This window comes from Vigna angularis, chromosome 5, assembly GCF_016808095.1.
Source record: "Vigna angularis cultivar LongXiaoDou No.4 chromosome 5, ASM1680809v1, whole genome shotgun sequence".
Classification (NCBI taxonomy): Eukaryota; Viridiplantae; Streptophyta; class Magnoliopsida; order Fabales; family Fabaceae; genus Vigna; species Vigna angularis.
The window spans coordinates 39,244,737-39,269,700 of NC_068974.1; the positions used below are offsets into that span (position 1 = coordinate 39,244,737).

General features: G+C 32.8%; 3 protein-coding genes across 3 annotated transcripts; 2 read left to right on the top strand and 1 right to left on the bottom strand.

The window, feature by feature from the left end:
- Nucleotides 1–1,241: 1,241 nt before the first annotated feature.
- Nucleotides 1,242–2,846, top strand: LOC108340709 (ubiquitin-conjugating enzyme E2 20). The gene is made up of 6 exons (XM_017578239.2): nt 1,242–1,527; nt 1,885–1,912; nt 2,007–2,234; nt 2,346–2,409; nt 2,496–2,555; nt 2,659–2,846. Exons 1-6 carry the CDS (start codon nt 1,412–1,414, stop codon nt 2,700–2,702), a joined length of 540 nt encoding a protein of 179 aa, XP_017433728.1. The 5' UTR covers nt 1,242–1,411; the 3' UTR covers nt 2,703–2,846.
- Nucleotides 2,847–3,715: 869 nt separating this feature from the next.
- Nucleotides 3,716–8,505, bottom strand: LOC108340708 (hexokinase-3). Its single transcript, XM_017578238.2, has 9 exons — nt 8,018–8,505; nt 6,551–6,701; nt 6,261–6,443; nt 5,782–5,856; nt 5,131–5,286; nt 4,882–4,980; nt 4,681–4,808; nt 4,350–4,431; nt 3,716–4,257 (listed from the first exon to the last, which is right to left on the bottom strand). The coding sequence occupies exons 1-9, from the start codon at nt 8,287–8,289 to the stop codon at nt 3,904–3,906; spliced, it is 1,500 nt and encodes a 499-aa protein (XP_017433727.1). The 5' UTR covers nt 8,290–8,505; the 3' UTR covers nt 3,716–3,903.
- Nucleotides 8,506–17,718: 9,213 nt separating this feature from the next.
- LOC108340476 (beta-adaptin-like protein C) lies at nt 17,719–24,850 on the top strand. The gene is made up of 15 exons (XM_017577887.2): nt 17,719–18,011; nt 18,619–18,816; nt 19,189–19,302; nt 19,463–19,713; nt 20,135–20,270; nt 20,353–20,532; nt 20,661–20,753; nt 21,278–21,489; nt 21,622–21,685; nt 21,760–21,939; nt 22,597–22,689; nt 23,004–23,395; nt 23,669–23,858; nt 23,941–24,144; nt 24,271–24,850. The coding sequence occupies exons 1-15, from the start codon at nt 17,925–17,927 to the stop codon at nt 24,568–24,570; spliced, it is 2,694 nt and encodes an 897-aa protein (XP_017433376.1). The 5' UTR covers nt 17,719–17,924; the 3' UTR covers nt 24,571–24,850.
- The last annotated feature ends 114 nt before the right edge of the window (nt 24,851–24,964 follow it).

Consider the following 24,964-nt stretch of genomic DNA (forward strand, 5'->3'; position numbering starts at 1 on the left):
GTACTTTATTCTTTTCATATTTAAATTTGGTTATGTAGGCTCTTGGATCTATAATGTTTGAGTGTGACACTTAACGCATAAAAATTCAAGAATGTCTGCTTGTGTAACTTTACAAAAAAAAGAAAAAGTTTAGCTCTTCTAATATTGTTGTATTTAAAATATTATTTAAACATGTGATAAATAGTATCAATTTTCATAGTCATTAGCAGTGCAAAGATCATATCACGCTAATCTTTGCTGTTATATATAAACACAGGCAAGTCTTACATTTTGTGATGTGATGATATATTTAAATAATATGCCATAAAATATAATTTTTAAAATGTGATTCACCTCTTATTTAAACAAATTTGATTTATCAACTCTTCATATTTTATTTGACTATTATGAACATTTGACCGTTACAATAATAATAAAAAATATATATAAAAATAATATAGAACAAGTATTTATAAAAATGACTTATTTTTTTGGCAAGTGGAGAAACAAACTGTTATAACAAACATTTTACAGTGGTCGTGGTATTTATTTTATAATTAGTTTTTTTGTAATTCTTAATATATAACATTAATAAATGGAAATTTTCCTTTCAAGGATATTTTTGTCTACACAATTCTTTACTATTTTACTCTTGTAACTGATATTTTAAATTCAACTATTTACCCTTAATTAACAATAAAATTATACAAATTATTTATTTTATAATTATTTTTATGAATTTTTTCATTTTAATATATATTTTTTTATTTTAATAATTATTATAGTAATAAATTTTTTATTTTTTAAATCGACAAAAAGAAAGTTTACAAGCATGCGTAATGTTGCTTTGGAGATAGCGGAAAAGAAAAAAAAAAACTAAAATCACTTCTTGCTTGATTTTGGTGACCATATAAGAAAGCTTGGAAGAGAGAAAAGTTTCATATGAACCAAAGCAAACAAATTAGTGTTTTTTTCCCTTTCTTTGTCTCCTTTTTAGTCAACATTACATTATTATAGATTTGTCTGCACCAAACAATCAATTTCAATTATGATAATATATATCTTCCTTTCAAAAAATTATATATAAAGAAGGTGTCATAAAAAAAATTAAATGTGGACCCAAAAGGAAAAGAAAGTAGGGTTTAGTTAGTACTAGCCGTTGGGTTCTGATCTTTTGTGCTACTCAACGTTTAAATTTGAACTACTGAACTATTGTGCATGTAGGGTTTGGTGAAATTCCCAACGGCTAGTACAACCTTTAAAGTCGCACTTTTTCTCATTCAATAGTCATCACAACTTCTTCTTCTCATAACCCTTTGCAAGAAGGAAGATTCATATTGAGAACACTGCTATCTCTGTCTTCCTTCATCTTCTTCTTTCTGCAAATCAAGGGTTATTTATTTATTCTTTTTATTCATTCCATTCTCTCAATATGGCTACTAACACCATTCACGGAAACAATGAATCTGCTCAACCCAACAACATTGCTTCCTCAAAGCAGCCTCTCCCTCCTGCCAAGACAGTTGATTCTCAATCTGTTCTCAGAAGGTTCTTTTTCATTCTTCTTGTTTTCTCTCTTTTGTTATGTTACTGTTTAGAATATACCTTAAATTTCTTCTTGTAGTGTTCTGTAGTGAGTATCAAATAGATTCATAAATAATCTTTCAAGAATTAAAATTCATGGCAAGTAACCCATCAAACTGATACAGAATGTTGATAAAAGATTCCAACTTGGAGACTAATCAGATAGATAACCAATACTCAGAATTATGTATATGATTTAATTTAATTACTCTAGAATCAATAGTATAGGAGGTAGAGTAGTATTTGAGAGATCAAGTTGATGTTTTGTTCCATTGCCTTCTCTTTATGATCTAATGTTTTTTGTTTTGTGTTGTTAAACAGGCTGCAATCTGAATTGATGGCTTTGATGGTAAGAAAAACACATATACACGCATATAATTGGGTGATTTGAATGTTGGGAAAATGTCTGATTGTTTTTTGGTTTTGTGGGTTAATTGTGTTAGATGAGTGGAGATTCTGGGATATCTGCATTTCCTGAAGAGGACAACATATTTTTCTGGAAAGGAACAATCAGTGGAAGCAAAGATACTGTGTTTGAAGGCACAGAGTATAAGCTGTCTCTCTCTTTTCCCAATGATTACCCTTTTAAGCCTCCAAAAGTCAAGTTTGAAACAACCTGCTTCCACCCCAATGTTGATGTGCATGGCAATATATGCTTAGACATACTCCAGGTGATTTGATGTGATGTGACATTTTATAATGAAGATTAAGCATTAATTGTGTTCTTGAATTGCCATTATATTTTGATGTGTGTTTTTTATTGTTTTACTTTGCTTATGTAGGATAAATGGTCATCTGCATATGATGTCAGAACAATTCTTATATCCATCCAAAGTCTGCTTGGAGGTAACTTAAGAAGTCTCTTAATGGTTAATTAATGCTTACTCATTATTTTTTTTTCTTCTTCTAACTTTTGTTTTTGTTAAACTTAGAGCCAAACATTAGTTCACCACTAAACCCACAAGCAGCACAGCTATGGAGCAATCAAGAAGGTGACGAGAACATTGATATCTATATTTGAAACTTTTAACTTTTGAGGATTTTGCATGTCTCTAATAAAAGTTTGTTTGTGTTGTGATGTGTTGTGTTGTACAGAATACAGGAAGACGGTTGAGAAGTTGTACAAATCTGGAAATTGATGAATCTAGTGGGAGAAAAGATGAAGCCACAGTTGGTTTTTTAGGTGTCCTTTTCTGAGGAGCCTGTTTTTATATTTTTATCATTTACCAATCATTGTATGTTCCTTTCTTTTCTTTACAATCAAAGGTTAAAAGGTTCTGTTATTTGTGAATGTCCTTCTTTTCTGTGATCATACTCTTGATATTTTATGCGACAACAACTGCTACAATTCAATTAATTAAGATTAGTAAAAGAAACTCATTCTGTTAATCAAATTAGGATTTTGGATTTGGATTGTGTGTAGATTTATACTTATAAAATATACCAGAATCTCTTAGCTGCTTAGTCTTATAATTGTGAATAGCATTTATATCAATAAGTGCTTTCTTGTCATACCATATTTTAGAATTTATACTTCAGGAACTTTCCTTGAAAGAAAATAAAATGAAAATAAGTGTAGACAAGTTGTTCCAAATTTAAAATTGATTATACTATTTTAGAAGGAAAAATAAACTTAAAATAAGCTACCGGTTTTGACATCCCTGCAAATTATTGTTATAATATTTCTGAAATTTGTAAAATTTCAGAAAGTTACCGAAAACAAATGTACTTGTAATAATAATTAGAAAACATGGGTAAAAGAAAATGCACACCAAAAATATAAACTATCGTTTGAAAAATATAAATTGAAATTATCGTTTTGCAAAATCGTTTCTATCCCAACAACTGCTATTCATATACTTAATAATAGCTTTGTAACATAATTTCATATAATAGCAAAATTGGACTTTCTATTATGGTTAATGCTCATAAAAATTGGATTCTCAAATTATCAAATTATTTTAAAATCACTCGTAATAATTTCAGAAACTGCACTGTGGCAAGCCAGAGCAGCGGCAACAAAGTAGTAATAAACGCAAATCCTTTGGTGAATTTCATAACATAAGAAACAACACTTATTTATTTGTATTTAAAAAACAAATTCTTGAAAAATTAACGTCTATTTAATAAACAAACATTTCCAAACACTCCCTAAGCCATTAATCATCTAATAATAAACAATTGACAAGAATAATACTAATAATCATCTTAACAAAGAATAGACACAACCTTCCTTTACACAGATTTAAAAGAGGGAAAATCTTCTTTCTGATTTACAGAATTATATGTATACATATAGAATATATGTATATACTTATAGCAACTCCTACTGTATCCACATCATAGGAATGAATGCGAGGCAGCAAGCAGCGCTGCTCCAACGCCTGATCCATCTTCAGTGACCTTAAGAATTACATGCTTGGCAATATCTTCCCCCAATATTTCGTTCAAAGCTTCATGCAAATACTCCCTAAACAATGTATAACTAGAATATAAACCTCCTTCAATTGCAACAACTGTTCTTTTCATTTTCACATCACTTCTACGTCCACTTGTGATGCCACCACTTCCATCCCTACCAATCTTCTTCAAGATACCAACAATACCAGCAGCTGCCAATCGTGCAGCTCTGCGAGTCACCACATCACAAACCTTCACCACAACTTTTCTTAACTTCAAAGGAACATCAGGAATCTGAGACCGCACAACCCAACCATATGGAATGATTGTTAGATTTAGAGGGTTTTTCAGGACAAAATATATGGTGTCATGTCAGATTTGTTTACCTCAAGGATGTCTCTGAGGATTCTTGCTACTTCTCTCAAGTCGGGAGAATCATCCTCGTGCATAGCAGCCATCATAGGAGTCCTGAAATAGCACAAGGAACATTTAAAGTTGTCAATGTGAAGTCCGTTCCAGAAATAAAAACAAAACTTGAGAATGTCAACTGAATTGATCCCTCCACCTCTGCGATAATATATAGCAAATTCACTTTTCTAGTTTATATAATAGATCAACCACTTATGATTGGGAGACGAAAAATAAATGAATAATTGATTAACCACTTATCAAGAGCGTAGAGTTAGTTGATCGAGCAAAGATGGATACGATACACACCTCAGCGTAAAGGGCATATTAAGCTTGGAAGAAACAGGTCCAAACATATCTGACTCTAGCGACATCCTTAAAATGACTCTCCTCACAATGTCACCAAGATACATTCCTGATATCATTTTCTCAAAACCCTACATCAAGATTACCAAAATCTTGTGAGTCATCTTGAATCAAGCAAGAGGATTCATGAGCAGCAGAACCAACCTGATCATTTGGATTAGGGCTTTCGGAGTCTAAATCAATATCATATGATGTTCTTGGTAAATGAGATGACCAAAAATTTCCCCATTCCATATTTACAACCTAATAAACGGGACGGGTTATAATAAGTACAAAACAATAAAAGAAAGTGAAAATGAAAAGCAAAAGGAATACCATATATCGTGATGAAAGAATTATAATAAGTACAAAACAATAAATGAAAGTGAAAATAAAAAGCAAGAGTAATAATACCATGTATCCTGATGATGTAAGATGACCTTGACACTTTATAATAGCATCAACCCGTTCCAAATAGCAAGCATTGGTACCAGTGCCAATTATCACGGAAGCAACTGTGTCTGAGTCATGATAATGTCCAAGAGCCAGTGTTCCCACAGTATCATTGACCTGATCAATATAAACACAAGATCATATTCCAAATAACGCATCGAAGCCAAAAGGGTTCATTATATATGACAGTGCACACTTATAAATTTTAGGGACTTAAAAACCATCTCTAAATTAAAACACAACAGGGGGAAACCTATTTGGTTCATTACCATAAAAAAGTGAATTTATAGTAAGCAGAACACATAAAGACAACTTATATGAAATAATATATGGTTGACTCATATCACCCAAAAAGTCATCCAGGAATACGTCGGTAAAACCTCCAAACGAGTGGCAGCATAGATATTAACATAATGGTTAACAGTTAAAAAAATTCAGGTATCTTGTAAGAACATAAAGTACATCCTAGAACAATCTAATTTATCAAAGGAAGAAGTGATATGGGAAATTGACCCAACTTGCGTAAGAGTGAGAAAAAGGATAGAAACAAATTTTGGTGGTATAAACCCGATTTAAAATGATCATTATCAGGACAAAGAAAGACTTCCTTACCAAGGCAGCAACCCGCATGTCTAGTCCCTTTCGTATCAATGCTTCCTGCAAACAAGCAGGAACATCTACTCCTACCTGAGGCAAACAGTTTTTGTACAAAGTATTTGTTAAATTACTCAAATCTTTTTGATAATTACTGAACGACCAAGTGTAACTTGAATGATTTAACCTATCTATTTTGTAACTTGTGAAAGACGAAGTAAGTACACAAACAATAATCGATACTGCTTAAAAAAAAAGAGGGTACTTCAGATCTAAAAATAAATGCAACGATATAAATAAAAGGTGCTACAAAATTAAGTCCCTCTTCTTTGAATAAACAAACACGATTCGCCATCTAAGTTAGTTATAAAGTAACAAAGCCTAGACAAAGTTAGTGATCAAGTTCTACCATGAATAATAAACATAAACCCCTTCTTTTCATAATGTGTAAATAGAAGCTTCTCATATTGAAATTGCTTGAAAGCCGAAGGACTAACCATATCTACAATGGAAAAACCTTTTGTCCATTTAATTAAAATGCCTGAAGAAACTGACGTTTGTTTCACAGGGAAAGAAAATGTGAATCCAAGTTCCCTTCTTCTGTCAAGTGAAAGCTCAGAACCGTCTCCTTCTTTCTCGATGAATTCCATTAAAGATGAAGCAATGAAATCAAAGAGATCCTGCATGAAGAAAAATCAATTACATTCTACTACATTAAAAGAACCCCCTTCCCCAAAGAGAAAAGAGAAAGCCAGAGAAACATCACAAGGGTAGAAGATTATGTCACCTTGCTTGTGCTGGTCATTAGATGTTGAGGGATGACTTGTCGCTCTACTTCATGTTCCAAAACAGAGGATTGTCGATCGTGTAAATGAACCCGCAAAACCCTAAAATTTGTACCCCCAAGATGTAGTGCATAATATGTCCCTTTCTCAGTCCTGATCAAAGAATAATATGAATATAACATCTCAGTATTTAATCCATGCAATCATCAAACATGTATGTGGATACAGACAAATATACTAATCAACACTAAATGTGTAAATCAGTTAAAAAAGTCATGATCAAACATGTTGATAACATGTAAACATCACCTTCTGTAACTAAATAAAATGATAAGCGGAAAAAGTAAACATGTAACATCACCTTCTCTAACTAAATAAATGATAGCAAAAAAGAACACTTGAATGCTCATAGCACCATTTCTAGATTCCATGGGTAAATCTTGACCCAGACTTCTAGTAATGCACAAGAATTTAGGAACCATTTCCAAAATTTTAAAATCATGCCATAATATGAACTGAAAACCTGAGTTGACCTATTCTAAAATTATAAGAAAGAATTGCCGAAGAATAAGTCCAAAAGTTAAAAGTAAAAATCGGTCATAATATACTAGCAATGTCAAAGGATACTAATAACACATAAGTCAAGGGCGGGAGACATTTACAAATGTTAATATTTCAAAACGATATACAATGAAATATATATATATATAAAATAAAAGAGAAAAAGAAAAAGAAAAATATTTAGCCCCTGAAAATATCGTATCTTTCAATTAATTGTGTTTCACTCAATGAAATTATAAATAATCTTTTCTTTCTCTCCCCAATTAAAAAAATACATGATTTTAGTTTGAAGACAAACTGTGTTTACAAAAGTAATGAAATATCGCTGCCAGAATTTTTGAAAATTTCAATCTCCATCTTATAGTTCTAGATATTAAAGTCATACTTTTAAAATTCTGACAAATTAAAATAATTCTTTCAAGTTGGAGACAAAAGCCAACTTGTTACCAATTTTCGGTACTAAAAGATTTTTTATTTTAGTATTTATACAAAATTTATCTCTTTTAAGTACCTACACTCAACAAAATAACGAAATTTTAATTTCTTGTTAATCATGTTTTTATTTTAGTTGACGAAAGATGAAAAATACATTATTTTATTAAATATAAGGATTAAAAACAAATAAATAATTATAATACAAAGACATATTTAACCTAAAAAAGAATTGATAATTTTTAGCACTAAATTGAAATAATAATGCTACAGTAGGAGCAATTAGCAATGATGATAATAATAACAAAAGACAGGAAAGGAACCCGAAAACATTCTACTATTGTAGAAGTGTACATGCTCCAATCAAACATTGACAAGTTAACAAAACCATTCCCAGTGGCACAAAGAAAACATGAGAAAGCGAGTGCGTGTGATTGAACGAGAATGATGCAGAAAGGAATTAACGATTAGATTACCCATCAGGGAGATTATGAACATAGGTGAGAAGCATTTTGAGCTTTGAACCACCTTCTGAAGCCAACCCTGCGTGCATCTCAACCGCCATAGCATCCACCACTTGCCTCAGCCTCTCAACAGAACTTTCACACCCTTCCTCAACCTCCCTCAACACTCTCACCACTCTCTTCCATTTCCCCCTGCTCCTCATTCTCCCTCCAACCGCCACCGCCGCCACCGCACACGCCACTGTCGCCAAACCCACCGTTACTCCCACCACCACTCTCCCCATTCCCCCTGATCAAATCAAACCAAACTACATCCCACCAAACGTCGCCGTTTCCACACGCACGTCGTCTGCCTATCCTCCACCTAATCGAAGCAAACCAAGTCAAGCTCCGCAGCTGATAGCATTACGCTTCGGCAACCAGACGCCGGCGACGGTTACCGGAAAAGTGGAGAATGAATGAATGGAAAAAGAGAGAGAAGAAAGAAAGAGAAGAGAGACGCGGCGGCTTCGCAGCACTATTTAAGCAATTAGAATGAACACATGTGGCACGGAAATGACATATTTGTCCTTGATTCCTTCCAAAATTTCGGATTTCTCCTCCAAACTCTTCTTTCCAACTTTGACTTCCGCTCTGGCCTGTATCTTTCTCATTCGCTTTTCTTCTCTTCTTTAAATAATCATCATTACAAAAAATAATCCAGTCATATTTAACTTAAAAAGACGAAATAATTTAAATTACTGCTTTAATATGATATTAATGATTATTAATGACCACTCAAAACAAATAGTAAATATTCACGCGGTAATTACAATACTACATTCAATAATTGCCAACGGATATAGTTAACATTCAATAATTTCTTAAATGTCTCATATTTTTAAAATATTTACAGAAATTTCTCTTAAAAAATATACTATAATGTAGCAAACAAATTGATGTAAGATTTTTAAATACTCGAGAGATTTTTTAAGTATAAAAAAAATAGAAAAATTAATAAAAATTTCTGATAGCTTCACAAAGTCGGTAATGACGAAATACAAACGCTAAGTAAAATCTTTCGTACAAAGGTTAAAGAAAAAATTAAATATTGGCATTAATGTGTATATTTATTAATTGATTTTATAATATGAATTTTAAAAAATAATACTTTTATTTAAAATTTCTCAAACCATGATCAAATTTAATTTTCTGTTTTTTTATTGTATAATTTTATAGCAAATTATTATTTTGTTGCGACAGGGTGTCACATGAAATAACACTAACATTTTCACGCTGCTTCATTATTTTGTCTAACAGAATTCCTTCAACAAACTCAAAAACCGTTTATGACACGGCTCTCGCATTGACCAGTTTCATCATTTGTAATATAGACAAACAATGCTCTTAAAAATTAAATTAAAAACTACTACCAGTAATCAACCTCGGATTTCTCATTCACGTTCAACTAATTTAATTATTTAAATTTAATAGTTTAGTTTATTATATTTAACGTACTATATAAGTGGTTTATAGAGTGAATAAAAGGATAAATCATAAATTATTTATTTATACTATATTGAAAAATAATCATGATTGATTTATGTAATTTCACTTATTTATCTTTAATATAAGACAAATTCGCTTAAAGGATGATCACTACTAACACTATATTTGGTTAAAGAAAAAAAAAATAACCAATATTATATGTTATTTTTTTCTATTAAAAGTACATAAAAGAAAAGGAAAAAAAAAGTTAGTTTTAAGAAACAAAATTTAAAGATTTTTTATTGTCATTTATTCATTTAAACAAATAAAGTATAAATACGAAATAAATATATTAAAAAAAATGCATTTAAAATAAGTGCTGTTAGGAATTCATATTATTCACGTGTGCTTCATTTTGATTTTCATGACATATATGAGAACTTCATAACTTTTTTTAAAACTAGAAAGGAAAAATAAACTATATTTTATGACATATTAGTTATTGTTTTAAAATAAAAATGCGGGATATATAATTTTGGGATGATTACAATTTATACTTATGAAATAACTATATTTATTGGCAGACCATTAAAACACACCCAAAACCCTAAGTAGTGGGATTCATGTGTCAAGAAGTGAGTGAGCGTCTCAGTTAGTGGAGAACAGGTGGTTGCAGGAGAGTGGTCGTTCGTTTTGGGCGACGGCAGTATTTAAGGCCAATTTTCAAATGTCGTGCCATTTCTCTGCATGTCTTTCTTCTTTCCCACCTTGCTGAAACCATTTTCTCCTTCTTCTCTCTAAAATCTCCTCATTCTCTCTAAGAAAACCTTACCTTTTCTTCTTCCGATCACCTCTCAGACACCGCTGGAATACTCCCGGCGTCAAGAGCTTCCATTTAAACAGATCGGTTTATGATTCTGAGCTGGTGAGTTTCCTTCTCTTTAAGCACGTTTGTTCATTCTCACATGCAACTCTCTATTTCTGGTCGCCTGATGGGATAGTATAATTCTGAGTGTCCTGGTTTCTCTGTTTGGTCCAGTACTCCTAAAACGAGATTGTCGAACGTTAGTTCTTTGGTAGAGGGGAGCTCTATTATGCTTCGTTGAGCGTTGGGTTACGTATAAAGGTAAGGAAAGCTTATATAATTTGATTTAAATTCTTGTTTGAACGTTGGCATGTTTGCATGATACGTTGTTTGATCATTTGATGAATATGAGATATGTGTGCACTGCTTGTTTGGACGTGTGGATGGATGAATGATGCATGTGATGAATTGAGTTGAGATAGGGATTGATTGTTAGTTTATGAGAAGTGTTATTCCAGTCAAATTTATAAGATATTGAGAGAGTGTGATCGTATTTCAGTCGAATGTGCTAATGATTGATTTTAATGGAGTTTGACATGTGATGTAAATGAAATAGCGTGATTACGAACGAGTATTCCAGGGGGGAATATCTCAGGAAGTGGTTATTGATTGGTAAAGTATGAATGTGGGCAAAGCTTAGCGGGCGTTCATCCTGATATTCCATGATTATTCGTTCTCATGTAGAGAGGAGTAAGTCATGTGTGGGAATGGCAGGAGGTCCAGTCCATAAGGTTAACTTGGACGGAACGTATCAACCTCGGGTGGCTGTTGAAGGTATCCCAGTTACTACATCACCTGGGTGCACGAACGCCGTAGCTACACGTGATTCATACAGTCCGGACAGTCAGAGTAATGTGGTCGTTTTTGCATGCCTTGAATGTATGAATGATTGAATTGAGTGTCGTTGGTTTATTTATGAATGTTGACTGTTGTTATGGAAGAAATTAAATTACATAAGCTTACCCTGTTTAACATTTTTGGCTGTGTTGTACGTCTTGTCGTTGCCAGTTGCAATGATCATCCGTGTGGATGTGAGCAGAAGGAGAATAGCTGCTTGAAGAAGTATTGGAAGACGCAACGGAGGTGAAGGTCGAACCTTGAGAGCGTTCAGTATGTTGTTGGCGTTATCTTTTGTAAAGACTGTGCGATATTATTATATTTTGATAAACGTTCGGTCCAGTAGTAGCTAGCGTTAGTTTTAAATTCCCTACTGTTATGTAAGGTCGTTCGCCCGTAATGGTATATAGTCGAGCGTTGAAATAATCTGTAGTATTGTTAACATGTAATTATTCTCTATATGGTTTTATACTGTATTTTTGGGATGTTACATTTATAAAAAGAAGATAAATATAAAAAAAAATCATTTAATGGAGTGTTATTATTTTCTACTCGTGTAAGATAAAAAAAAATGTCCAAAACAAATATAGATGATAGTAATTTCTTTCTGCATCTTCCATACAAAGTATTTAATGTTCAAATTCAATATCGTACCAAAAAATCTTAAACAGATTTATTCAAATTCACGCGGTATTTATTTAAAAATATGATATTCTTCTTTTTTAAATAAATTTTCTCCTTTTTCTTTTTATAGTTAAATTATTATTTCAACCTCCGATTACCGACAAACCCTTTGACGGAATATTATCGTCAACGAACGTTCAAATTCAAAAGAAGGGTAACACTGTAAATAGAGAAGGTTTTCAGGGTATTTAGGTCAGTTTGATGCATACAGTACACTCGTGTTATGGTCCCCAACCTCGAAGAGGACGACATTTTTTTTATTACTATTTTATATTTAAAAATGAAAAAAAAGAATAATTAATTAGTTAGGGGTACATAAAATAGGTAAATAAGATTGAGAGTGTTTGTTGAAAGCGAAAGGAAGTAAAGAGAGAGAAGCTACGACGGTGGCTCCGTATTTGGATTCGTACTATGCCAGCTGGCCTCAGCTAAGTCCAGCTGTGCTGTTCCGCTGAGCTGTCCACTGACGCATGCACGACCAAAGCTAAACACACGCACCCATCCATTTTATTTATTAATATTATTATAACCTATAAATAAATATAATATAATACTAACATTACTGTCACGTGTTTTTTTATAAACATTAATAAAAAAATCTCCAAAAATTTATAAATCAATTTAGATAATAATGTTTTTGTGATTAATGTTAAAAAAAAATTTAAACTTTAATTCACAAATTAATAATATTTTTTTATTTATAATAAAAATTGTTTTAAATGTAAATACTTTTTAATTTATAAATTAGTCATTACAATAATCTCTAACATTAATTGTTATTTAATAACTTTTTTTAATAATTATATTATACAAAGATCACACTATGTAAATTTTTTTTAAAAAAATTATTGTAACAATAATTCAAATTCATAAATAAAAAATAAAATTATAAAAATTGTTTCGGATGTGAGGGGCTGTGTTGGTCCCACGTCTCCACGTCACTCTCTTCTCGTATTTCGTACGTCTGATCCTCTGTACTCACTCCTCGATTATCTCCTCAGTCCGCTGGTGGGAGACCTGCAAAAGATTCTCCGATGCCAAAGTCAGTTGAGAGCTATGACGTTTTTCTCAGACAGTAATAAATGTGCAGTAAATGCAACCTATCTACCACTCACCCTGGATCTGTATTTATAGTTTTCGCTATGGGCTTGGGATTAGTGAAAAGTTAATCACGGCCTAATTCAGCCCAATAGCTTTTAACCCCTACTTACCTTAAGCTAAGTTGATTAGTAACGCGGCTGGCCGTCCTCGCAGGTCTTATCCTCATGACCGGCCGACCCTGAGGGGTCCACGGCCTGGGCGGCCAGCTTCGGGCGAGTCTTGATTATGGGCACACGGGCGTCCGCCTTACCATGCCTACCTTTCCCAGCAATAAGTGATTATGGGCATACGGGCGTCCGCCCTACCGTGCCTAACCCTTCCCAACAATAAGTAGAAGAGTAGTTTCCTGGGTCCCATACGGTGATGTGGACGGTCGGTCCTTTTGGTGGTCCAATGACGTGGATGTCCTTCCGTACGGCGTCCGGTCCCTGCTGGTACAAAAATAATAAAAAGTAAATTTAATTAATATTTATTAAGTCAATTTATTAAATAAATTGATTTATTCATAAATTATAATTTAATAATTAATGGCTTATTATTTTACCAAACACTTTTAACCTATGATAAACTAGCTTATGAGTCTGAAACATAGCTTATCAAAAACTAGTTTAATTACCATGTAAGAAAGTTTTACATAAGAAAATGTCCTGAACATCGAATGCAAAATCTATTGAAGTTAATTTAGATTTATTGATCACGCGGATTACCTGCTATTACTTCTAGTTCGGTCTCGTCATTGTCATTATCCTAATTGTGGTGGAACCGATCATGACTCACGAAATTGTCCAATTAAAAGGAAGAAAGATTCATTATTAGCTTCTCAATCATCTCCTAATAAGTAATGCATGATTCTGTTGTATTCTAAAGTTTCATTAATTTGTAATATGTAGGTGATTGATTGAGAGTGACAAGTATTGGTTATATTTTCCTCTTAATTAAACTTGTGATATTGGTTATATTATGTGATTGTTGCACTGCTTTTTTCAGTAGAACTTTATTACACTGCACTATATTTTTCAAGACGGTGAAAATGGAGACAAAACAAAACGCATAAATTTCCTAAAAATGAAATACCAAAAACGACATTCATTTTTCTCATTATTTACTAACACAAAAATGACTATACCTTTTTTTTTATTATACGTTATTACATAACATTTAATAATAATAACCATTTATAACTTATTATAAACTAGTTTTAGTTCATAGAGAAACTTATTTTATTTTCTTTTTCTTATTTTCTTCTCCTTAAAAAAAGTGTTTATGTAGATGTTCATGTAAATAAGTCTAATGTTAAAAAACAACAAATACATAAATTGTTTTTTGTAGTACCTCAATTCTAGCACAGTGTTACAGAAAAAAGAGTGTTTTACTTATTTAATGACTTCATGTTTTACTTTTACGGTCTTAATTATAAGATCAAAATTCCCATAAAAGAAATGAAAGTGTAAAATTTCAAAATTAGTTCATGGCCATTTTGTGTACCAAGGAGTGATCCAAGTTTTGAATGTTTATCATGAACTGTCTTTGTTGGTCAGTCACCTAAATTTCAGAAGATTTCAAACAAGTTAAAAGTTGAGTATAAACTTTTGAATTGAACGAGTTACCTGCAAATATGCCTACATAATTAGACTTAATAGAAAGCATGAGCTATATGAAGTTATTTAACAAAAATCCTATTCATACTTAAAATGTATCTCCTCATCATGTCCAACCCCTGCTGTGGTGAAACTGGCTAACATCTGGCATTCTTCATGAGACTTTTCCTCAGAAACAACTCCATTAGATTTGATGATCTCGAAATCATCTGGTAAAACTTTGGCCATATAATTGTGAAGTTGCTGATATGCACTGTCTCAAATCCTCAACTGTGTTGCCAATATCAAGATGTATAACACTAACATCATCAATCTTAAAATGCTTCAAGGACCCTTTGCCAACGAGTTCAAAGAACTCAAGTGCACAATCTTTCAAGTGCAAGGTCTCAAGCCCGTCAGCCTCCAATATAAACTTGTCCAAACTGATTGATTCTACATACACCTTCTTCAGTGTTGAACTACTCAATTCAACAGTCACCTATGCATCAGACATTGCAATCTCAGGATTCACAAGCTCCAAAGCTTCAATCTTCGGGCATGCATATACCAGAAGATTCAGATCCAATGCAGATATACTGACATAACTCAAGGAAAGAGACTTCAAGCAAGGGAATAATTTTTTTTTTAATTTTAGTAATTATCACTAAAAAAAAGTCATGTATACACATCAATAAATAGACTCAATGTATACTGTGATAAAAATATAATGAAATGTAGTGTAGACGTGCAAATGATGCATGGAAATTTCTATGATTTGAAAAAAAAAAACAGAGACCCTTACTCACATCTCTCATTCTTATCAACCCTTTCTTATCATCTCTCTCACTCCAACCTTTTCTCTGTCATCCCTACCGTGACTTAATTTAAAAATAAAATTTAATAATAATAAGAAGGGAAAATATATAACATAGTCCTCCAATCAAAAATCAACATCAACATCATCAATTATTTTGTTATTAAAGTGGAAAACAAATGAACGAACAGAGCATGAGCAATTCTAAAACTTAAAAATGAAATTTAATAATAATAAGAAGGAAAATAAATGAACGAACAGAAGAGCAATTCTAAAATTTAAAAATGAAATTTAATAATAATAAGAAGGAAAACAAATGAACGAACAGAGTAAGAGCAACAAATTGCGGTATCGTGGGTTGTTGTATGGAGATGACAGAGAGTATGGAGATGAGAGAGAAACAGATTGAATAAGTGAGGAAGGTGGATTAGGGTTAGGTAAGTGTTTCTGATTTTTTCAGTTGGGGCTACCATAGGATGACAGAGAAAATGTTGGAGTGAGAAAGATGAAAGAGAAAGGGTTGAGAGGAATGAGGGAGGTGAGTAAGGGTTTGGGGGTTTCCTTTTTTTTTTTAGTTTTGAGAATGAAAATTATTAAAATACCCTTAACCTTAAAACTTAAAATCCATGATATATTAGGGTAATTTTGTCTACTAAAACCCGGTACACATTGCTAGTAATGAATTCCAAAACAAAATAAATATACTCATACACTACCCTTAAGGAATGTGAAAATCATTAAAATTTTTGTTTAAACTAAAATTCTTATACTATATAGAATTTTAATTACAAAGTTTAATATCTTGATAATGCAATCTCTGAAACTTTCACACACCACCATAAGAAGAGACATAATTGATTAAAAATCACTTTAGTGTTATTAGAGCTCGCAATTGAATTATTTTTATCCACTCTATTCTTTATTAGCTATTTCATTATATTATTTCTCAATTGCATGTCTTTTATTTCAACTGTATTTTTCATTTTTTTATAGCTATTGTCAATTGAAAATCATAATGTTTTGACATTGATGGGTTAGTTACATTCCTAATGGAATGTTTGTTAAAAAGTTTTTCAATTGTTCAACCTCACTATCAGTCGTCTCGAGAGCAACAAACTCAGATTTCATTGTTGATATTGCAATAATTGTTTGTTAGACTTATCTCCATGTAATCACACCACTCTCAATTGTGAATAGATAACCAGTAATGAACTTTATCTCATCTGAATCAGAAACATCATTGTACCCTTATAGTACAACGGAAAATCCATATATTCAATGGTGTAATGCATTGAACCTCTTAAAATCTCATAATTACTCCAAATGCATATTAATATTCTTAATTAGAATATTAAGTGTATCTTATAAATCTACCTAGTGTCAACAATGTCTTATATTCAATTAAGATTTATTATTTTTATTGAATTCAATCTCATTTATTTTCAAACACAATATAACAATTTTGTTACTTTTCATATTGAAACCAAATTTAACTTTTATATAAATACTATAACGATATTTTTATTAAAATTCACATTTTTAAATCAACAGTTATACTATTATAACATAATTATTAGATTTATGTTTTGTTTTTACTATATAAGTTAAAAATAGGATTATGGTTGATTTACAAATAACGAAAAAGTTTTCTTCTTAACTCTAATTAATCCTGTTTTTTTAACACAATGAAGAATTACATAAATCTAATAATTATACTATAAAAATGAATTTTAACAAAGATATCACTATAATGTTTTACTAAAAATTAAATTTGGTTTCAATTTAAAAAAAAACAAAAATATTTTATTTTAAAAAAAAGACAAAATTAAATCAAAATAATAAATGTACCAGCCAGTTGAATATAAAACACATGACATTATTATCATAACATAAAACGATATTAACTAACTTAATATGTGCAATTTTTAAATCAAGAAAAAATATTACAAACCAAAGTAAAAAATCACGCACTAATACGTATCCAAATCCTATTAACTATTTAAATAGTCTTAAGGAAAAAAAAATAATTGATAAAATTAACAAAAATTAAAATCTTATTAACTAAAAAGACACATTAAATAAACTAATTAAAAATAAAAATTAAATTAATATTTAAGCATATATTTTATTATCCAAAACCTTTTCTTATGTGACATTATAAATATGGTATTTTTTATGGCTTTATACAATATCGACATTATAGTTATATTTAACAACCTGAACTAAAACCAAGGAAAAGATTAATTACAAAAATTAAAAATAAAATCGAATAACTCCTCTTTCATGGGAAAAAAAATAAAATTGAACCAACATTATTTTATTTTATTTACTATGAACCAACGTTATTTTATTTTATTTACAATAAGGAAAAGTTTATTCTGACATGCCATGGTAGGCGTTCCCCGAACTTAACTCTGAACAGTGGGTAGACGACGACACCGTTTTGGATCTGTGATACCGAAGCAAGCACAGTTCACCGATCCAAGTATTGGTTTTGCAACGTTTTCTTGGCGAGACGAAGCAGTTCAACGGGAACTGGGGAAGAGGAAGGAGTAGGTTGCAAAGTGAGAGAAGATGAGCAGAAACGATTCCAAGTACTTCTCCACTACTAAGAAGGGTGAAATCCCTGAACTCAAAGAGGAGCTAAATTCTCAGTACAAGGTATTCCATTCTCCAGATCCATTCACAGTCTTTCCTTTTTGTTCCCGATTATCGTTTCTACATTGCATTTTTGGATTCTTCGCCCGATCCCTCGCTCTGCATTTTCGATTCCTTTCAGTTTGAGCTTCAAATATCAGAGAATTCGCCAATACGTAAATAGTAATTGGATGAGTAACAGTATTCCGATTTGTTTAAATGTTGGTCGAGATTTTAATTTAGTTATCTTCATTTATGTTTTAAATTTAGTGTTTCAACTTAAAACTTCAACTACGATGGGTGGCATTTACTTATTAAACTATGGAGCCTTTTGCTATGTTAATGTTCCTGTTTTCATTTACGAATTTTATTGTTAGCGTGTTTGAGTTTTGTATCATTCTATCAGTTGTCACTACCAAGCATTCGATTGGGTATTAATATATTGCATTGTTGTGGTGGTAAGATTTGTTGATGTTCTGACTGACAATTGGTCGTATGGAGATTGCTATTTTACTGTTTGGAGTTTGTGGACATGTTTTCTTGGACGTTTTTCGCTCTCTTTTGTTGCCATGGTTGAAAATTGCATGGTAGAGGGCACGGGAATCTTAATTTATTTTTCCTTGTTTAATAGGATAAAAGAAAAGATGCAGTGAAAAAGGTGATTGCTGCTATGACAGTTGGGAAGGATGTCTCTTCATTGTTCACAGATGTGGTGAATTGCATGCAAACAGAAAATTTGGAGCTGAAAAAATTGGTTTACTTATACCTGATAAATTATGCAAAGAGTCAGCCTGATCTTGCTATACTTGCTGTAAATACATTTGTGAAGGTAAAAGCCGGAATTCTACTTTGTTTGTCTTTCTCTCTCTCCTGTAGTCTTATTGTATTGTTTCTTTTGTTATTATCTTGTACTGCTTTTGTATTGCTTTCATGGTCTGTCTTCACTATATTCCCTATTCCCTCCCCATCTTGAGATCCCAACTTTTCTACTATATGTTTTAAATTGTGTAATTCATTTCAAATGCTTGTTCATTAACCCAAAGGGTGGTCCCAACACTCCAACCGATATGTTTTTTAGAAAATTTAAATAATAGATTATAACACTCGTTTACTGAATATTGTTCTCCCTGTCTCTCTGTGATGGAAGCAATCTGGATTTGTGTGTGTGTGTTTCAATTTCTTTTTATAAAATGATTTGCAGGATTCACAAGATCCAAATCCTTTAATTCGTGCCTTAGCTGTACGGACAATGGGCTGCATTCGTGTTGATAAGATTACTGAGTATCTATGTGATCCCCTTCAAAGATGTCTAAAGGTACTCATGCAGTGTTGTTATATTTTGCACCTGTCTACTATTGAGTTTGAAAGTTGAACTATTTTCGATTTCTTATTGTATTGATCAGAGTTACAGTATGTTTTTAGAACCATCTATTTGCTACCATTACTTGTATCAGCTGTATGTGATATGTTGACAGGATGACGATCCATATGTTCGTAAGACAGCAGCCATTTGTGTTGCAAAGCTTTATGATATAAATGCAGAGTTGGTTGAGGACAGGGGTTTTCTGGAATCTCTGAAGGATTTGATATCTGATAATAATCCAATGGTGGTAGCTAATGCAGTGGCAGCACTTGCTGAAATTCAGGACAACAGTAGTAGACCCATCTTTGAGCTCACAAGTACCACACTCACAAAGCTCCTCACTGCTTTAAACGAATGTACAGAGTAAGTTGCGTTTTAATGATTGTTATCAGAATTACAAACTGAAAACACTGTTGGGTTTTAGCTATATTGCAACTTCTCTTCGTCTTGAGCAAGAGTGCAAATAGTAGTTGGTAAATTCGGATGACCAGCTGATTAGTTATGATTTTGTTTCATTAGGGCAATATATGTTAACACTGTATTTTTTCATGTGGATTATAGTTATTAGAAAATGGCGGGGGGTAGTCTCCATAAAGGTGTGAGAGAATCTCTTGTATCATAAGACCGAAAAGTATCACTACTTTATTTTGTCATCTTGAGTGTGCAATTTATCAGTCATTGCTTTAGTTGTCATCATCTTGATTTTTCCTTATTGGTCTTTGAAGTTTGATATCATATATGATTTATTAAATGTAACATAACTTGCTTTTACTTAATGTATCAGATGGGGTCAAGTTTTTATACTGGACGCCCTTTCTAGGTACAAGGCAGCTGATGCTCGTGAGGCTGAAAACATTGTAGAAAGAGTTACACCGAGATTACAGCATGCCAATTGTGCAGTTGTACTATCGTCTGTTAAGGTATTTATTTCTGTAACTTTTATCTTGTTACCATATATATTAGTGTTAATGCTTCAGAAATCACATTTTGCTGGCTTTTCAGATGATCCTTCAACAGATGGAGCTCATCACCAGTACTGACGTGGTTCGGAATCTATGTAAAAAGATGGCTCCTCCTCTTGTGACATTGCTCTCAGCAGAACCTGAGATACAGTATGTTGCCCTGCGGAATATCAATCTTATAGTACAAAGAAGACCAACAATTCTTGCTCATGAAATTAAGGTATTGGTCCAAGATTTAATTTGTGAACTTGTCAGTTATTTATAATATAGTTGGGCACCGGTGAAGAACTTCTGTACCCGATTGTGGAGGATGCTGTCATTATGGAGCTGTTCTTACTCTGTTTGTAGGTGTTCTTCTGCAAGTACAATGATCCGATCTATGTGAAAATGGAAAAGTTAGAAATCATGATAAAACTTGCTTCAGACCGAAACATAGATCAGGCAAGCTTTACTTTCTTTTAGTTCGTATGTCCCTTCCCCTGTAATTTTTTTTTATTTGGTAAAAGGTTATTTCTACAGTGTCTAACTAAAGATGTCTTTAATGATTTATCCTAATTCCATAAGAATCTCTTGCCAATTTTAGCTACTTTTTTTTGTTGGTAGTTTTGTTGTGGAGGATAATTTATCCTTGTATTTTCTTTGTGCTCTCTACTGAAATTTCCTTTTCTATTGAACAAGAGGTTATCCTATTCAATAGTGAAACTCACATTTCCTTCATTTGTTTGGTACAGAATTATAACCTTTTCATGTGCATATTCATGTAATTTAGTCAATCTATTTTCGCCTTGTAAAATTTCCCCCCCTCCAATGTAAAACTCTTTAATCTAACAATCATGATTCACTATAATCACTCATGATGGATTTGTTGTTGTAAAACTTGTGGTCCTACAGCTCTATTCTATTTGGTAAATTTTATGTGTGGTCAGTTTTAATTTTTATTAACCTTTAAATTACAATATTGACAGGTTTTATTGGAATTTAAGGAATATGCTACTGAAGTTGATGTAGATTTCGTTAGAAAAGCAGTTCGTGCAATTGGTCGTTGCGCCATCAAATTAGAAAGAGCAGCTGAAAGATGTATTAGTGTTTTGCTTGAATTGATCAAGATAAAAGTAAATTATGTGGTTCAAGAGGCTATCATTGTTATCAAAGATATATTTAGAAGATACCCCAACACGTACTAAATTTTTTTCTTATGTTTTTTTTTTTTTGGATGCGGGTGGGGAGGGGCTGCGCAACAAAAGTTGTGTTAGAGTTTATATTTATCACATTCAAACTTTGAAGTTTTGAATCTCTGTCGTTTTTGCAGCTATGAGTCCATAATTGCAACACTTTGTGAGAACTTAGATACATTGGACGAGCCAGAAGCCAAGGTATGTTTCTTTATGTGCCTTTATAATTTCCTTCACGAATGCTTATGTTTTCATCCCTTTTCCTTCGAGGATAGGCATCAATGATTTGGATAATTGGTGAATATGCGGAGAGAATTGACAATGCTGATGAACTTCTGGAAAGTTTCTTGGAAAATTTCCCTGAAGAACCTGCACAAGTCCAACTACAATTGTTGACAGCTACTGTGAAACTTTTCCTCAAGAAGCCAACTGAAGGTCCACAGCAGATGATTCAGGTCCTGCCATATAATGTTTGTTTTGTTCACATCTTGTTTTCTTGGTTCTTTCAATTCAAATGAATATCTTTGGTACTCTTTCTGCTGTTATCATTTATCTACTTTGATTCTCCCCAAGCTCCCATCCCATCTATGAATTATAGATTGGATTGATAACTGAGATATACTGAACTTTCTTTGGCAAAATCAAGTGGGAATACTCTTTACTGAGCATGAAAATCTATTCTTTCCTTTTCCTCTTCCTTCAAGTTGCGTATACAAAAGGACTACTTGTTTTAAATATCAGTTCTTTTGTAATTGAGATAATATTGAGATTCGTTGTTTAGATAATTTAATGTTTTTCTATTATCATCATCATCAACATCATCACTGCACACATGTTTTTTCCCCATGTTGTGGTTTACAATGCATTTTTATTTTCCAAAAATGAACTGTGACGATATTTAAGAGTGACTGTTTTAGATTTACATCTAAAACAATTCTTAAAATTATTGTAACCAAATCTGGAAGACAAGTCTAGCATTCTGTGATCACTCATCGATTAAGTTGTTTTTAAGAGCCTCCTTTAAACTGTTCATTAAAAATGTTGGCATTTGTTTCATGTTTATTCTTCTTATGCTGGTATACTAAGTTTCACTTTATAGTTAATCATCACAGGTTGTTTTGAACAATGCCACTGCTGAAACAGATAATCCTGATTTGCGAGATCGTGCATACATATATTGGCGTCTCCTCTCAACTGACCCTGAGGTTTGTTTACTTGAATAAGAATTGTCTTTTTCTCTTTAACCTTTCCAGCATAGTCTGTTAAGGTGGATACCTGAGTGAAGATTGGATAGTCAAGCTAAACTTATTTATTAGCTGTTTACTCTTCACAGAGACGTTCTTCACGTGTTTTATCATTCTTTGCAAAAGATTATGTATGCACATTGTGATTCACCATCTATCATTAACTAGATTTTAGTTCCTAACCACATTCAAATGATACTTTTCCCCTTATTATTTTTATTTTCTTTTTGGGACACAAATTTCTAGTTTTAGATACCCTTTTTTATTTTCCCCAGGCAGCCAAGGATGTTGTGTTAGCGGAGAAGCCAGTGATAACTGATGACTCAAACCAACTTGATACCTCCCTACTTGACGAGCTTCTTGTCAACATTGCTACCTTGTCTTCTGTTTATCACAAGCCCCCAGATGCATTTGTGACCCGCACACACTCGTTAGCCCAGAAAACTGAAGATGGTGACTATCCCGAGGGAGATGAAATAGGGTATTCTGAGTCACCTGCGAATCCTGCTAATGGGGCTACTTCACCACCAAGTTCAAGCTATTCAGTGCCTGCATCTGTTGCACCAGCTTCACCTCCACCTAGTGCCCTTGTCCCCGATTTACTTGGGGATTTGATGGGCATGGATGATTCTGTTGTTCCTCTTGATCAGCCAACTAGTCCTGCCAGGTGAATGAAACTGGGAAGTAGATTGTGGTTTTACTTATGAAATTTCCTACCTAAATTAACTACGCCCCCTTAGAAGTGTTGCATTTACTCTCTTCTATGAATGAAGAAAAGATCATTTCCTTTGTACAGAAAGAGATTAATGATAATTTTTACAGTGTCACGGTACTACTCAATGCTAAAACTTTTTCACGAGTTTGGAACAGTGTGACTGAAACTTTCATTACTTTGCATTTATGAAATCATGCTTAATTATACTTTTTCCCCCGCATGCAGACCTGCATTGCCTATTGTACTTCCCGCTTCTACTGGTCAGGGTTTACAAATCAGTGCACAGCTGACCAGGCAAGATGGTCAAATATTTTACAGTATGTTGTTTGAAAACAACACTCAAGTTCCACTTGACGGCTTCATGATTCAGTTTAACAAGAACACATTTGGCCTAGCAGCTGCTGGACCCCTTCAGGTTATTTTTGCCCAATTCCCATATAGTTTTACTTCCATACTTCTACCGAATAATTTCTAATAATAGGTTAATTACCTTCCAGGTTCCACAATTACAACCTGGGACATCAACTAGAACACTCCTTCCTATGGTTTTGTTCCAGAACATGTCCCAAGGTCCTCCTAGCTCACTTCTGCAGGTTGCTGTAAAAAACAACCAGCAACCCGTGTGGTATTTTAACGATAAATTCTCATTCCATGTCCTTTTTACCGAGGATGGTAAAATGGAACGTTCTACTTTCTTGGAGGTATACCTTTTCATTGTTCTGATTCTTTTACACTATAATAAACTTATGATCTCTGTACATAATACGAAACTTTATCAAATTCTATAACTTTGTCACTTGTTAAGCTGATCACTATCTGTGTTACAGACTTGGAGGTCCCTTCCTGATTCAAACGAGGTTTCGAGGGACTTCCCAGACATTGTGGTTGGCGGTGTGGACGTGACCTTGGACCTGCTCGCTGCATCAAACGTGTTCTTTATTGCAAAACGCAAGAATGCCAACCAAGATGTGTTTTACTTCTCAGCTAAGATCCCTCGAGGGACACCGTTATTAGTTGAGCTTACCACAGTGGTCGGAAACCCTGGTGTCAAATGCGCAATCAAGACACCAAGCCCTGAAATGTCGACATTTTTCTTCGAAGCCATCGAAACTCTTCTCAGGAGTTAATATCATTATCATCATCATTTCTTGTGTCATCAATTTTTTATTAATTTTGCTCATACATTGTTTTTGCTAGCATCTTTAATAGATATTCTGGACAGGGGTTGTAAATTCGAAAAAAATTACCCAATGATGCATAGCTGTGGCCATGTGGACAATGTCTGTTGAGAGGTTTGGATGGTTTGTAATATTGTGATTTGTTTGTAAACACTATGATTACTAGATGCTATTAACATTTTTGTATTAGCAAGTGCAAGTTCTCTTACCAGCAAAGTTTCTTAAATTACATTCATCTCCATTTTTATTTTAAAATATATACTCCTCTCTCTCCCCTCCTATCTGAATGTAAGTTATATTTTAATAATTTTCAATTAAAATAAATATCTTAACAGTGGTAAAT

What these genes read in the sequence shown, in the direction of transcription:
- LOC108340709 (XM_017578239.2), top strand. Translation starts at nt 1,412, where the DNA reads ATGGCTACTAACACCATTCACGGAAACAATGAATCTGCTCAACCCAAC. An exon ending in CTGAATTGATGGCTTTGATG is followed by an intron (nt 1,913 to 2,006) that starts GTAAGAAAAACA and finishes TAATTGTGTTAG; the next exon opens with ATGAGTGGAGATTCTGGGAT. An exon ending in CATCCAAAGTCTGCTTGGAG is followed by an intron (nt 2,410 to 2,495) that starts GTAACTTAAGAA and finishes TGTTAAACTTAG; the next exon opens with AGCCAAACATTAGTTCACCA.
- LOC108340708 (XM_017578238.2), bottom strand. Translation starts at nt 8,289, where the DNA reads ATGGGGAGAGTGGTGGTGGGAGTAACGGTGGGTTTGGCGACAGTGGCG. An exon ending in GTTCATAATCTCCCTGATGG is followed by an intron (nt 6,702 to 8,017) that starts GTAATCTAATCG and finishes TTCTTTGATCAG; the next exon opens with GACTGAGAAAGGGACATATT. An exon ending in TCCTCAGAGACATCCTTGAG is followed by an intron (nt 4,258 to 4,349) that starts GTAAACAAATCT and finishes GTGCGGTCTCAG; the next exon opens with ATTCCTGATGTTCCTTTGAA.
- LOC108340476 (XM_017577887.2), top strand. Translation starts at nt 17,925, where the DNA reads ATGAGCAGAAACGATTCCAAGTACTTCTCCACTACTAAGAAGGGTGAA. An exon ending in TCCTCTCAACTGACCCTGAG is followed by an intron (nt 22,690 to 23,003) that starts GTTTGTTTACTT and finishes TATTTTCCCCAG; the next exon opens with GCAGCCAAGGATGTTGTGTT. An exon ending in CAGCTGCTGGACCCCTTCAG is followed by an intron (nt 23,859 to 23,940) that starts GTTATTTTTGCC and finishes ATTACCTTCCAG; the next exon opens with GTTCCACAATTACAACCTGG.